At 40.5% G+C, this 13,493-nt stretch overlaps 1 protein-coding gene across 3 annotated transcripts in view; it reads left to right on the top strand.

Moving 5' to 3' along the window:
• The first annotated feature begins 1,157 nt into the window (after positions 1-1,157).
• Positions 1,158-13,493, top strand: part of LOC141147232 (transmembrane channel-like protein 1) — a 179,219-nt gene continuing 166,883 nt past the window's right edge. For 2 of the 3 annotated variants that reach the window (XM_073634409.1, XM_073634418.1), the window contains exons 1-2: positions 1,158-1,280; positions 5,835-5,861. In XM_073634409.1, the coding sequence (XP_073490510.1) occupies positions 1,241-1,280; positions 5,835-5,861 (67 nt within the window). In that variant the 5' untranslated portion in view covers positions 1,158-1,240. The remainder of the gene's footprint in view (positions 1,281-5,834; positions 5,862-13,493) is intronic. The other variant, XM_073634429.1, reaches the window with a different exon arrangement.

Here is a 13,493-nt window from a genome sequence, read left to right as displayed (position 1 = left end):
CTTTCTGTGATTTAGGACAAGATAAGAAAAACTATCAATATGGCTTATACCTACTACACACAATAAGAAAATCGGACAAAAGATACAGCTTTTGGAGTGATCATTCTATAATCTGTTTGTTGGTACACAGCTTTTGAGAGCCAATCATGAAAGTTCATGAGAAATTATCCGAAGGGACAAAACGCGAAAACTTTCTCGTACAATAACAGAACAGACGATTTTCGTTTAATCAGTATAGCATTCGTCCGCAAAAAAAACCCAAAAGAAAACCAAGACCGCGCATGCTCGTAAATGAAAGAATACATTAAAATACAATACATTACATCATCGCAAGGAGTTGTATTCTGTCTTACGAGAATTTTCAGAACTCTAGTAAATTTTTTGTTTTTTCTAGATTGGCATGCAAAGAAAACGGACAATTATTCATCTGATATTCTCATAGTGTGTACCAGGCTTCACTCTATATTAACTAGTGTCCATCTAGAACAGTGTCTTAGGCCGTCTGCTCTTTGGAGTCGTTGGCAGCATTAGTGCAATTGATCACTGCCTATCAGGCTCATATCTGTCCTCACTGAGATCTTATAACATTCAGTTAGAGGTTCATATGAGCAGCATAGATAGGAACGCTCTTATGGCTAGACAGTGTACTGCTGACTGCAATGCAAAACACCTGCTGTCTGCACACTGTTCATTTGTTAGGCCTTTAAAACCTCAAGCTCACATATCCACGTCACAATTACATAGCACAATGTGATGCTATCTGAAGGAATTTTGTTAAATATCCATTAGTCAGGTGCTCAAGAGTCTTTTATAAAATGATTTTGTGTACTGATGATGCAACACTTCTAACAAACAACAGCACCTTTCTGTGCTATACAAACAACTATCCCAAATTTTATATAAGCATTCAATTTACAGGCCCATGATTCCCTTACTTTATTAATTTTCCACTTAACTTAACTTTCTGATTTCATCTTCTTGGGAGCCTGCAAAGTTAAGAAAACTTTTTACCCTTTTGACCTTAGCACCGCAATTCTAAGTGATAAACTAAACATTCATGAAATCTTAATGAGATGGGAGATTAGTCCTTTCTCATATTTCAAAGAGTGACATTACACCAGCATTCTCTCATTGGAAGATACCTGGCTTCTGGTGCAAGACGTCTATCCGAAAACTTTTTTTTCCATTTTTTGTCTCTGAAACTTGCTAACTAGGATCAGCTGCCAGAAGCAGAGAGGTGATGCCCAAACACCAAAAACTTGTGGCTTCTGAAAATGACGGTATGGAATCTTAGACTGGTATCTCTTCTAACTTCTCATTTACTGAACTGAATTGCTTTCTTGTGATCATGTAAAAATGTACATCTTGACTCCATTTACATTTTAATTCCAATGTAAATGGTTGTTTCTCATGCTTAAAAATAAAGATTTTTGAACAGATATATTAATTTACTTTCATGCCAAAAAAAATGTTTAATTGTAACTTTTATTTTTTACATTTCTTTTATAATGATTGATATTTGCATGAAAAAAAAATCCCTTGTGCATGTGTGCTCATGGATCATATGGTATCCGTTTATTGATGTGTACTGCAAAATGCTTGCTACCTACGATTTATCGGATAGGGGCTTTTCCATAATTTTTATAACTGCCTAGCAAACAATAAATTGTCTTCAATCGGTATATTGTTCCTCCATCTCTTCCCTCATTTTACTGTTTGACAGTGCTTCCTACAATTAGTCTCAAGAATGTGCCTTTAAACCATGTTTTGGTAATTAACTTTTTTATAGAATTCAACAACAACAAAGTCTTTTAGCTATTTTTCTTGGTAACTGATGTCTTGAAAAATATACCATATGCGTGTAAAAAATACTATACACAGCATATTGTATTTCTACTGTCCTTTGCTTTTTGCTCTCTGTTCATTTAGTATGTATTTGAAGGAATTAAATCTTGGATTAATATATTGTATGGCTTCCATTCTCCTTTTACTGTAGCGTTAATATGCTAATGGTAAATGCCATCATGCATAACATAGTGTCAGAATAGTTTACGATTTATTCCATACCTCTGAATGCCTATAATAACATTTGTCATTTAATTTTTTTAACTTTGGCATTGGTTAGAATAACTTTAGCTTGAGCAGTGTTTCCTTTTGTATGCCTAATTTAGTATACTACAATATGAACACTAGGGGTCGTTTTCCTACTGGAGCATACCAGTTTCTATATGTAGATAATATTCTCTTTGCAAACTTAGTTTTCTCTGTGCTTAAAGAATACAGTAAAACTATCAGCTCTTTGAATAACCTGTTATGTATAGGAGAATTAAAAACAGGATAAAAAACAGTATGTTGCCCTGCCATTACTAAACATTTTCACAGTTCGCTGTCTACAGAACCTGTGCTAGTGTGTGCACCTGTTTCAGGTTCAGGTTAGTCATTGCAGTTCCTCACCTGATTCCTATGCTTGCTTCCTGTTCATGTTACCCCAAGCAAAAGCTTTCTCAATATACACCTTTACATCTTTGCTTCATGCGCTTCCTATTGAAATAAATGGAATTGCATCAAACCATGTTGATCTGCTATATGATGTGCATTGAGATTAAGTTCAAAGTGCATTACAATTAATAATAATTAATAATGTGTGACAACAGATGTAAAACTCATCAGTGGCTGTGAATAGTCCCTCTACCTTTTCTAGACACCTGTGCCAAGGCTTACTCTGTCTGTATGCTTAGGTGTTGGTGGTATGCTGAGAAATGCTGCAGAGCTCTTTCTCTGATGTCATGGTTGGGAAAGCTATTTAAGCAAGCGCAATTTCCTTTTGCCTGAGCAAGGGCTCCATGCTCTTATTCACATAACTTCTGTTTCAGGTTTAATACCCTGTTTTTCTGATGGTCCCTGTTGGCTGTGTGTCCTGACCTTGTGCTTATTTGACAGTGATCCCATCTCTTGATTCTGTACAACATCTCATTATTGTCAGCTATTGCTAGTCCACTTGTATCCAAGGGCTGTAACCTAGTAGCTGTCCACAGTAAATCCCATCAGCACTTGTGGGAATACCTAGGAACTTTCCACAATTAGTGAGCGTGAAATTGGGGTATGGTGATGGACAAAGCAAGGGGAGGGGCTAATAGTGGCATGCAGAGTAGGCCACACTAAAATAAAGGCACGGGCCACATATATGCCACACAAAAGAAGAAAAACACTTACCTCGAACAACAGATGAAATCAGAATTAAATACATGCTGGCTGAGCAGGTGGTTGAAGGGCTGCAGAGAATGTGCAAGACTATGTGATAGTAAAGTAACACTAGGAGAGGTACATCTAAAGATGTGCAGTATCAACTATAATGAAAAAGAGAGGGACAGCCAAAGGATGAAGGGTAGTGGGATAATACTAAGACAAAAACTAGATAAATTGTATCACAGTGATGTGTCGAGCAGATGAATGAAAGTTGCGCAGAGCTGTGAAAAAGACAATTGCAACATGGAAAAAACATTTCACCTTGCAGAGGGTGCTGAAGGGGACTAGAAAAGGTGTGCATGCTTGAGTAAGTAGCACTAAAGCTGTGATAAGGAGTGGGAGGCTGACTGTACAGAATGATGTGGAATACTGTATTGGGGCTAAGAGTCAAGTAGTGTGGGACAAAAAGATCAGAGGAGAGGACTGTGGGACTTGGAAGGTTGTGAAATGTTTAGTAATTTGCATAGCAAGGAGATGGAAAGGTGTGTCATAGGAGCAGTGGCGTAGCTTGAACTTTGTGGGCCCCGATGCAAAAGTTGACCTGGGGCTCCCCCACTACCACTTGCCATTTCTTCTGCACACCAGTATACTCCCACCATGCGCCATGATTAGGTACGGGTAACTAAAGAATCTAAAGAAATTAACCTTTTTTGCCCTTGCGCCTTCCGGCACTTTAGGAGGTTTATAACGCTTGGAGGCAGGGCGGGGTTTAAGATCACATGACCACCATGACTGGCTGTCATGGCTGTCATGTTACCTGAAAGCAGCGATCGGGAGCTTTTGGTTAGGCACTAGTAACTGTGTCTGGCACAGTTGTATTGACGGCAATTCACGCAAATATGCAGGTGCAGAGAGGCCACATATTTGCGTGCGGCTGGTGTCAAGGGGTTAAGGCCTAACTAAATAGTAAGGAAAACATGGAAAATATAAAAAAAACAAATGTCTCTGTTAAACTTTAGACTTACCTTAAAAGTGGATAGTGTAAGTCAGAAGAGCAGTGGACGATGTCAGTCAGTAGGCAGTGGATGGTGTCAGTAGCACTCTGAGGACTCTGATGTAAGGGGGATTGCTGCAGACTCTGGTGTAAAGGGAAACTCTGATGTGGGGGGGTGTATATTCCACTCACTGCTGCACCCCCCCCATTCCACAACTCACCTCTGTGCCTACCCCTCCCCTATTCCAACACTCACCAGTCTGGAGGCATCTTCCCATCAGTGCAGAGGGGTGTATATTTCCCCCTTCATGGACTTTTACTGCCCTCCCTTCACTTTGTCTGCCTCCCCATCCAACCCTAGCAAAGAGCACGTAAGGAGACAAAATAATTCAAATGCCTCAAAACACCCAACCTGTCCTCATACAGTACAGCAGTTAGATTCCATTATCTACAGCCTCTGTATTCTACTGCTCTCCCCACCATCAGTGTCTCCTCATCTGAGTTTCCCGGCAGCCCCCTCACTGTAGCTCCCCCATCAGTGTCCTCCTCATTGTATCTCCCCCATTAGTGTCCCCTTTACTGTAGCCCCCCCATCAGTGTCCCCCTCACTGTAGCACCCCCATTAGTGCCCCCCTTACTGTAGCTCCCCCATCAGTGTCCCCCTCACTGTAGCCCCCCATCAGTTCCCACCCCACTGTAGTTCCCCCATCCGTGTCTCCCTCACTGTAGCTCCCCCATCAGTTCCCCCCTCACTGTAGTTCCCCCATCAGTGTCCTCCTCACTGTAGTCCCCCCCATTATATCAATGTTCTTCTACTGTAGCTCCCCTATCAGTGTCCCCCTCATTAGAGGTACCTCCATTAGTGTCCCTCAACATTGACACCTGGGAACAGACAGACACAAACTAGCTCCCTTCTTCAGAGCTGTAAAGAAGGGAGCTAGTCTCCTGAAACGTGTTAGTTTACCAAATAGATGGTCCAATGATGGGACATACCAGCCATTGCTGAAGTATTAATGTTGTATGCCTGCTGTTTTTATGCAGTTGTTAGTATTAATTTGTCTTTGGGGATTTAATAAATTGTTTGATGGTAATGCACGAGGAGCTTGTGTGTGTTTTTGCAGACCTGATCAGAAAGCCCATGTGAAATGGACCATAGTAAATTAACCCTTGTGATTCTCTTCAGGTGATATACAACTTTTGTTCAAAATCAATCCTCTCTAGGTCATTTGTATATATTGCAAAGATTTTCAACATCATTACACAGTCTTACCCTGTCATTTTTTCCAGAAAACATAACAAAGCATTGCACTATTTCCTCAAACAAACTGCCAAATGATAGGGGTTGCCTGCTATGATCAAACCAATCATGAATCCTGGCATCCTTCTCTGTGCAGTACCTTCTGGAAAGCAATTTTATCAAACATAAAAGGTTTTCTGTACCTAAAATAAGCATAAAGTGTGGTAAGTCAGGAATTTTCTAACATGTACAGAACATCCCCAGGGTTGCTATGGTTTCCTTGTTTTATTTTTTACAACAGTTTGTTTGCATTTTTCTTCGTAATTTGTAATGACATATTTGATATTTTTCTTTTATTAAAAGCACAATTTTCACAAAACATAGCAACTATAATAAATATTTATCTTGTACCCACAGTACGAATCGAAGTGGATGAAAATGCAGGTAAGAAAACATTTTCCTTATAATAGATGTAAACAGTAAGGATTGGTTGAAAGCTCTTAGGGTGACCCTTAGGTCAATGAGAGGCCTAACATATGTTCATGTTGTGGTGGAAAAGAAGTAGATTTTGAGATATTATTTGGCATTGATTTCTTTATTGTTCTCTGGTACACTGGCAGTATTAAGCAGAAAGCTGCTGGTAGAACAGGAGTCTGTCTCTTCTTTTAACTAGGTCCAGGCAACTTATTAATTCTTAAAGTGGTAGTAAACTCTGTTCAACCACTTGTACCTACAGGCACGTCTATAGTAAGGCTTACCTGTAGGCACTGCGAATATCTCCTAAACTTGCAAAGTTATTCAGAGTGCATGCAGCCGATGACATTACCAGCATATGTGCTCTGAAGGTTCGGCATACATCGCCGGACCTTCAGAGCCTGTACCGTAAATGGCGGCTCCCACGCGCTTGCTGACTCCACTGACTCCAGTGGCAGGTCCACTGACTCCAATCCATCTCCTGATGGAACAGAGCATTAGGGGACAAGCTGCACATGCTCAGTTTGGAGTGTATTGCCAGAGAGTGCATGTGATCAGCACAGGGCCAATCAGCACTGTCCATACAGAGGGTCAGGGGTCCTGCAGCTTTATAGGAAAATCAAGGGAAAATGAAAACTCCTCCTACAAGCTTTAACCAGACACTGTTAAAAGTCACAAGACTGCTATATACTGCTGATGAGAAAAGGTTTTTAGCAGTTTATATTCACTAAAACTATTGCATTTTCATGTTTTGTGTAATGTGGGAGACCAGATATAGTGAATGCAGGGTCCTGGCTTTAGTAACACTTTAACTTTAGCTAAAAATTATTTTTGTATATATATATATATATATATATATATATATATATATATATATATATATATTATAATGTAAAAAATAAATTATCACTAATAAAATAAATGGTTGCTGACGCATTTTGGAAAACTCTTATGTTCATTGAGCCTGTACAGTAAAGTAAGTATAGAGGATAGCAGGTCACTTGCTCTGCACCTCCTCTAGTCAGAAAATGTCTTGCATTCTTCTAAACACAAAGTATTCTGTCATTGGAGGACTCACAGATTGCCTTGAACCCTGTGAAAACAGTTCAAGATGTTTTCTGAATTGAGGAGGTGCAGAGTATCTGATCCGCGGTGATCTGTGTACTCTAGCCCAAAAATGTATTCTCTATTCTCTATGTTGGGCATTTACTGTACTGTATGCGCTGAAGTGAGTTTTCTCAAACACAGCAGCAGCCACACATGGCAGACACCTACAGTAATTAGTCCTACTTTATTTTTACAGTGCAAATTTTCACAAATACTTTTTCTCTGCCATTCAGCTTTAAAGAAGAATTCAACTAAATATTATTTAACTCTAAAATGACAGCATAACACCATTCTTAGAAAGAGCAATAACTCTGTTTACATAAGTATTTAAATATTGAAAGGATCTTCATCCCTTTTCTGAAAAAAACCTAAGCATTCTTGCTTTAAAGTGGATTAAAAAATAGTACAACATGGAACAATTTATTAGCAACCGATGTCGACACATAATCGCCAAACCAAATCGCAGGTTTTCGTTTGACAAAAACTTTCAGGATAGGTGAATAGAACTTTTATTACCTTCAGGAGCTATTTCAAGTCAACTGAACACAAAAAAGCACCTTCATTTCTTTTATGACAGGTTTTATATTCAGGTAGTTTGTGTATGTCGATGAAAACACAACTCAATCGCTGCTCGCCAATCTTTCTAATTAATGTTTGCATGCCTCACTAGCTTTAGCAAAATCAAGCCCATCCATGTCACATAAAGAGACTGCTTGATAAATGATTCTCTTTACTTTATATCAAAAAGCAAATTAAGTAACCAAAACTGGAAGTTATTTTTCTGCTTAACTATTCTGTTTGAAAGGACAGAACATGAAATATTTCAGATGTCATATTTTCTAAATATTAACCGCTTGCCGACTGCCCCATAGCAGATTTACTGCAGTCACGCTGTGCAGAATCATGTGTGTATATATAAGTGATCCTGCACTTCCGGGTTTGGGGGCGCGCACGTACTTCACTGGTGTGTCGCTTCTGCTGTGATTTGTCACAGCAGAAGCCGATCAGCAGGTGCTGGCCAATGGATGTCCGCCGGCAACCGCCGATTGTCGGGAGAACACACGTGATGAAGCTCTGCCTATGTAAACAAGGCAAAACTCTGTTCTGACAAAGGGGAAGTGATGTTTTTGTTTTCCCTGCAAAGCAGGGAAAGAAAATCCATCACTTCCCTTACTAAAATCACCTCACACAGTACAAAATACAAAACACTCGATTGCATATTTTTTTAGCACTGGTCACTGTATTAGTGTCACTGGTTCCCAGAAAGTGTCAGAAGTGTCAGTTAGTGTCCGATTGTCCTTCACAATGTCACAGTCCTGCTATAAGTCGCTAATCACGACCATTACTAACATGAAAAAAAATAAATACAAATTCCAGTACATATCCCATAGTTTGTAGACGCTATAACATTTGTGCAAACCAATCAATATATGCTTATTATGATTTTTTTTTTACCAAAAATATGTAGCAGAATACATATTGGCCTAAATTTATGAAGAAGTTAGATTTTTTCAACTTTTTTATTGGATATGTTTTCTAGCAGAAAGTAAAAAAATATTGTTTTTTTCCTCTCAAAATTGTCAGTCTTATTTTGTTTATAGCACAAAAAATAAAAGCGGCAGTAGTGATCAAATACCACCAAAAGAAAGCTCTATTTGTGGAAGAAAAAATACATACTTTATATACTCGAGTATAAGATAAGTTTTTCAGCCCATTTTTTGGCTGAAAAACCTCCCCTCGGCTTATACTCAAGTGAGCCGTACCTTTTATTACTAAAACAGCGCGTGTAACAGCGTGTGTCTCCCGCTGTGTATGCAGTCTGTTAAGCCGTCTATTGTAACAAAGCCCCGCCTCCTCCTCGTCCATGCTAGAGGAACACTGATACAATCCTGGGAAATTGTATCAGCATTCCGCCTATTAGAGACGAGGGGGAGGCGGGGCTTTGTTACAATGGATGGCCAAACAGACTGCATACACAGCGGGAGACACACGCTGTTACACACGCTGTTTTAGTAATGAAAGGTACGGCTGCAGATGGGCACAGTGACACTACAGATGGGCACAGCGACACTACAGATGGGCACAGTGACACTACAGATGGGTACAGTGACACTACAGATTGACACAGTGAGGCTGCAGATGGGCATTGTTTACCCAGTAGCTGCTGTATTTTCCCACCCTCAGCTTATACTCGAGTCAATATGTTTTCCCAGTTTTTGTGGTAAAATTAGATGCATCGGCTTACATTCGGGTCGGCCTATACTCGAGTATATACGGTAAATTTTATTTAGGTATAGCATTGCATGACTGAGCAATTGCATGTTAAAGTAATGCAAAGCTGTATTGCAAAAAATGGCCTGGTCATGAAGGGGGGTAAATCTTCCGGAGGTCAAGTGGTTAATAGGTGTCTCATTTCTATCAGCTCCTTAAAAATTCAAAACAACCCCAAAATACTTCTGTGTTTAAAGTGCCCCATCACCTGAAAGTAGGAACTCAACAGCTGGTTTGAACTTGGTTACTTAAAGTGATTCTAAAGGCTGAAGATTTTTTTACCTTCATGCATTTTATGCATGAAGGTAAAAAAATCTTCTTTGTGCAGCCCCCCCCCCCCCACCTCTCCTAATACTTATCTGAGCCCTCATCTCGATCCAGAAATGTGCACAAGAGCCTTAACTCTCTGGGGACTCTCATTCCTCATTGGCCAATGGCTCCTACTGCTGTCAATCACAGCCAGTGAGCCAATGAGGAGAGAAGGGGGTGGGGCCAAGCTGCAGCTCTGTGTGTGATTGGACACGCAGAGCTGTGGCTCGGGAATTAGACTGCTTGGTTCCCCGAATTGCAAGTTGTTTGCTCTGGGGGCACTTGGCAGGAGGGAGGGCCAAGAGTGACAGCGAGGGATCCAAGAAGATTGGATTGGGCCTGCTCTGTGCATAACCACTGCACAGAGCAGGTGAGTATGACATGTTTGATATTTAAAAAAAAAAGAAAGCCTTAAAAATCACTTTAAAACAGGATTCACGTCTAAAACTGAAGCAGAAAATCTGGAAAAAATATGTCCCTACCTGACAATAAGATTCTAAGGCTTCCTGGGATTATTTAGGTTATTTTATTACTCTATTAATTATGTCATATACCATGAGGTATTTTCCTATTTTATTGTAATATGATATTAACATATGGCCTCCTATTATATAGTATGTGCTGCACCTACAAAGTCCCACAAATTCAGTTGATCCTGACAGCAAAGTCCACCTAATACAGCTTCATGCACTGGTTTGCCAACATTGCCAACAATGCTACAGTGCTCCTGAATTCTGAGCAGAGTTGCTACTCTTACTTAAGCTGTTTGTGCTTGCACTACAGTGGGATAAAAAATGTTGCATTGGGTATGGATAACAGCACTGTCACTGATAATTGATAAGCCAGTAGCTTGTCAGTGAACACCTGGCCACACCTAGCCCTGCCAACTGCTTTCTGGATTGGCAGAACTGTTTATGCTGCTGAAACCATCCCACTATGAGCTGCAGTATTTGAGAGGGAGAGCATGTGAAGCACAAAAGAAGAATGTGGTTCACTTAGAGGAGGAAAAGGAATTGTTTCATTTACTTTATAAGGTTTGTGCATGTATTGTGATTGATATAAAATATATTATATGAATGATTTTTCTATCAGACTGGAACAAGCTGTTTAGTAGTTTGTCTTGGAGACAGACATCATATTTGTTTAAAGGGATACTTAAATAAATTCTGTTGGATACAATAGGAACAATGAACTGTTGTATTTTAGTTGACAGTTATGTTTTTATTACTCTATAACCTAGCAAAATAGCTTGGCTATTCTGACATATATATAACATATGGCATGTATGATACCAGAGTGCCATCTTGAGGTAGAATTGGAATGCCTCTCTAAATAAAAGCTACAGTTTGAGCAATCAAAAGCAGGTAAACAAGTTTGTAACCGTTGTCAACAAATGCTCAAATAAAAGCCAGCAGCAGAGATTGATAGATGAGACTCCATCATGCCTTAGAACCAGGGAATGTCTGTACCGGCCATAAGAAGAAGATAGAAAAAGCTGCTTTGGCCTGATCTCCAGCAACTGCTTAGGAAGCCTGAGTCCTCGTTGTCAACGGAGATCACGAACACACAATAACCGGAGTAAAGTAACTTTAAAGCTTATTTCTACTTTTACAGATCATAGTTTCTGCCTTTTTGCTAGACATCTTGTTTGTTACAGCTGTCAGTTTTGTATAGAAAAAGCACATTTATACACTACAGAGGTCTGAGCTTCCTTGCTTATACCGCAAAGTAACCTTACTAGATAGACTAAGCAAAATAGTTTGACTGTGCTGAACCCTGCTGTGTGAACCAGGCTAGACCGGGCTGCATTCTACAGAGCTGCTTTTGAGCCGAGGAGACTGCTCTCGGAGATCTATGAGTGTCTGGTGCCGATGTGTGTGGTTCATGTACCCTGATCACCACAGCCACATCGCCATTTAAAGGGACCCCCCATTGCATGACATGGGTGAATGGGTTACCGATCCACACCGTATTGCTGTAATTTGCCAGTAGTTCTTGTTTGCCATACATGCCTAGTCGAGCTCGCTCACGGACACTATACACGATAGGAGCTAAATACCTTGTTGCTATCTATTACTGAGAGCTGTCGCAATTAACAACTAAGCTGCCATTGAACTCAGACTGCTGAATTGGATTATTTACCCTCTGTTTCTGCATTTCATACTCCTTACTTCAAGCACAGTTGCCTTCACATAACCTACTTAAAGGGGCATACCCACTGACTAAGTCCAACCTACCCTTTATTTCTGAATTTCCTTCCTGACTTCATACTTTAAAGCAGGGGTAGGCAACCTCGGCCCTCCAATTGTTTTGAAACTACAAGTCCCATGAGACATTGCAAGACCCAACAATCACAGGCATGACTCCTAGAGGCAGAGGCATGATGGGATATGTAGTTTCACCACTGCTGGAGGGCCGAGGTTGCCTACCCCTGCTTTAAAGCAACATTATCCTGTTTTGCGCACCAACATTAAAGGGCCTCAACTGAACCAGCAGAAGATTACACCAAAGGACTGTTCAGAACCAACAGCACTCGTTTACAGGAAATTTAACAAACTCTCAGGCCTAAGCCTGACTGAGAGCCCTCAAGTGAGTTAGCCTGCCGTTCTTACTGTTATTTGAAATCACTTGGGGCGTGATCTCTCCATCAGAGAGCTACTGTTTATGCTTTTGGTACTGCAGTACCTGTTTAGCCTCATTTTGAAGGTACCAGAGTTATTTGCATTGTATTTGTATTGCATGATCTTGTGCTAACTTTGAGTCATTGAACTGCTGTATTGTTCTACCACTCTGGTCTGTCAATACAATCTATTTGTTTTATAACGGTCAGTGTGTGCCCTTCTTGTGCAACTCTGGTGGTGTAAGCAGGAGCGAGGTTATGCCTAGGGCCAGGGAGAGAGAGCGGAAGACCCAATACTACCAGCGGCTTCTGTGGGGATAGTACTATGGGGGGGACAGAGAGCATGTGTCCCCCACCTCCTGAATTAGGGGCCCCCCTCTCAAGGTGTTTTGTCTCTATGTTGATGGGGACAGTGGCCTCATTCCTACATCTCTGGCCTAGTGGACGTGGGAGTATGAGGAAGGGAACTTTTCAAATTCTGGAAACTCCTGGAAATTCTGGAAATTTTTGTCCCTCCTCCATTTGAATGGTCAAGAATTGCATAGTACCCCTTGTTACTCATTCACCAAAAAAGTTAGGGGTAAATAAATTACAGTCTGTGAAAAAGTCCTTTATTTGAAAGAAAAGTTGTCCTATGTTTGCCTAAATCTAAAACCAACCACCTCGCCCAGCTATGTAGTCATGATGTCAGTCATGATGTACGGCAACACGATGACCCGTGCCATGATGATCTCCATCTGTTACTGTTACAAATGACAGACTCCTATCTGGTTTCTGAATGTCAACAAACCAGCTGGGATCCCAGGTGATGTCACTGACCATATATGGTCATACAGTGTCTCACAAAAGTGAGTACGCCCCTCACATTTTTGTAAAAAAATGTATTATATAATTTCATGTGACAACACTGAAGAAATGACACTTTGCTACAATGTAAAGTAGTGAGTGTACAGCTTGTATACCAGTGTAAATTTGCTGTACCCTCAAAATAACTCAACACACAGCCATTAATATCTAAACCGCTGGCAATAAACGTGAGTACACCCCTAAGTGAAAATGTCCAAATTGGGCCCATCTAGCTATTTTCCCTCCCCGGTGTCATGTGACTCATTAGTGTTACAAGGTCTCAGGTGTGAGTGGGGAGCAGGTGTGTTAAATTTGGTGTTGTCGCTCTCACTCTCTCATACTGGTCACTGGAAGTTGAACATGCCACCTCATGGCAAAGAATTCTCTAAGGATATGAAAAAAAGAATTGTTGCTCTACATAAAGATGGTCTAGGCTATAAAAAGATTGT

This window comes from Aquarana catesbeiana, linkage group LG01 (genome assembly GCF_042186555.1).
Source record: "Aquarana catesbeiana isolate 2022-GZ linkage group LG01, ASM4218655v1, whole genome shotgun sequence".
Lineage (NCBI taxonomy): Eukaryota > Metazoa > Chordata > Amphibia > Anura > Ranidae > Aquarana > Aquarana catesbeiana.
Note: the sequence above shows the minus strand (reverse complement) of the source record. Positions and strands in the feature narration are given on the sequence as shown.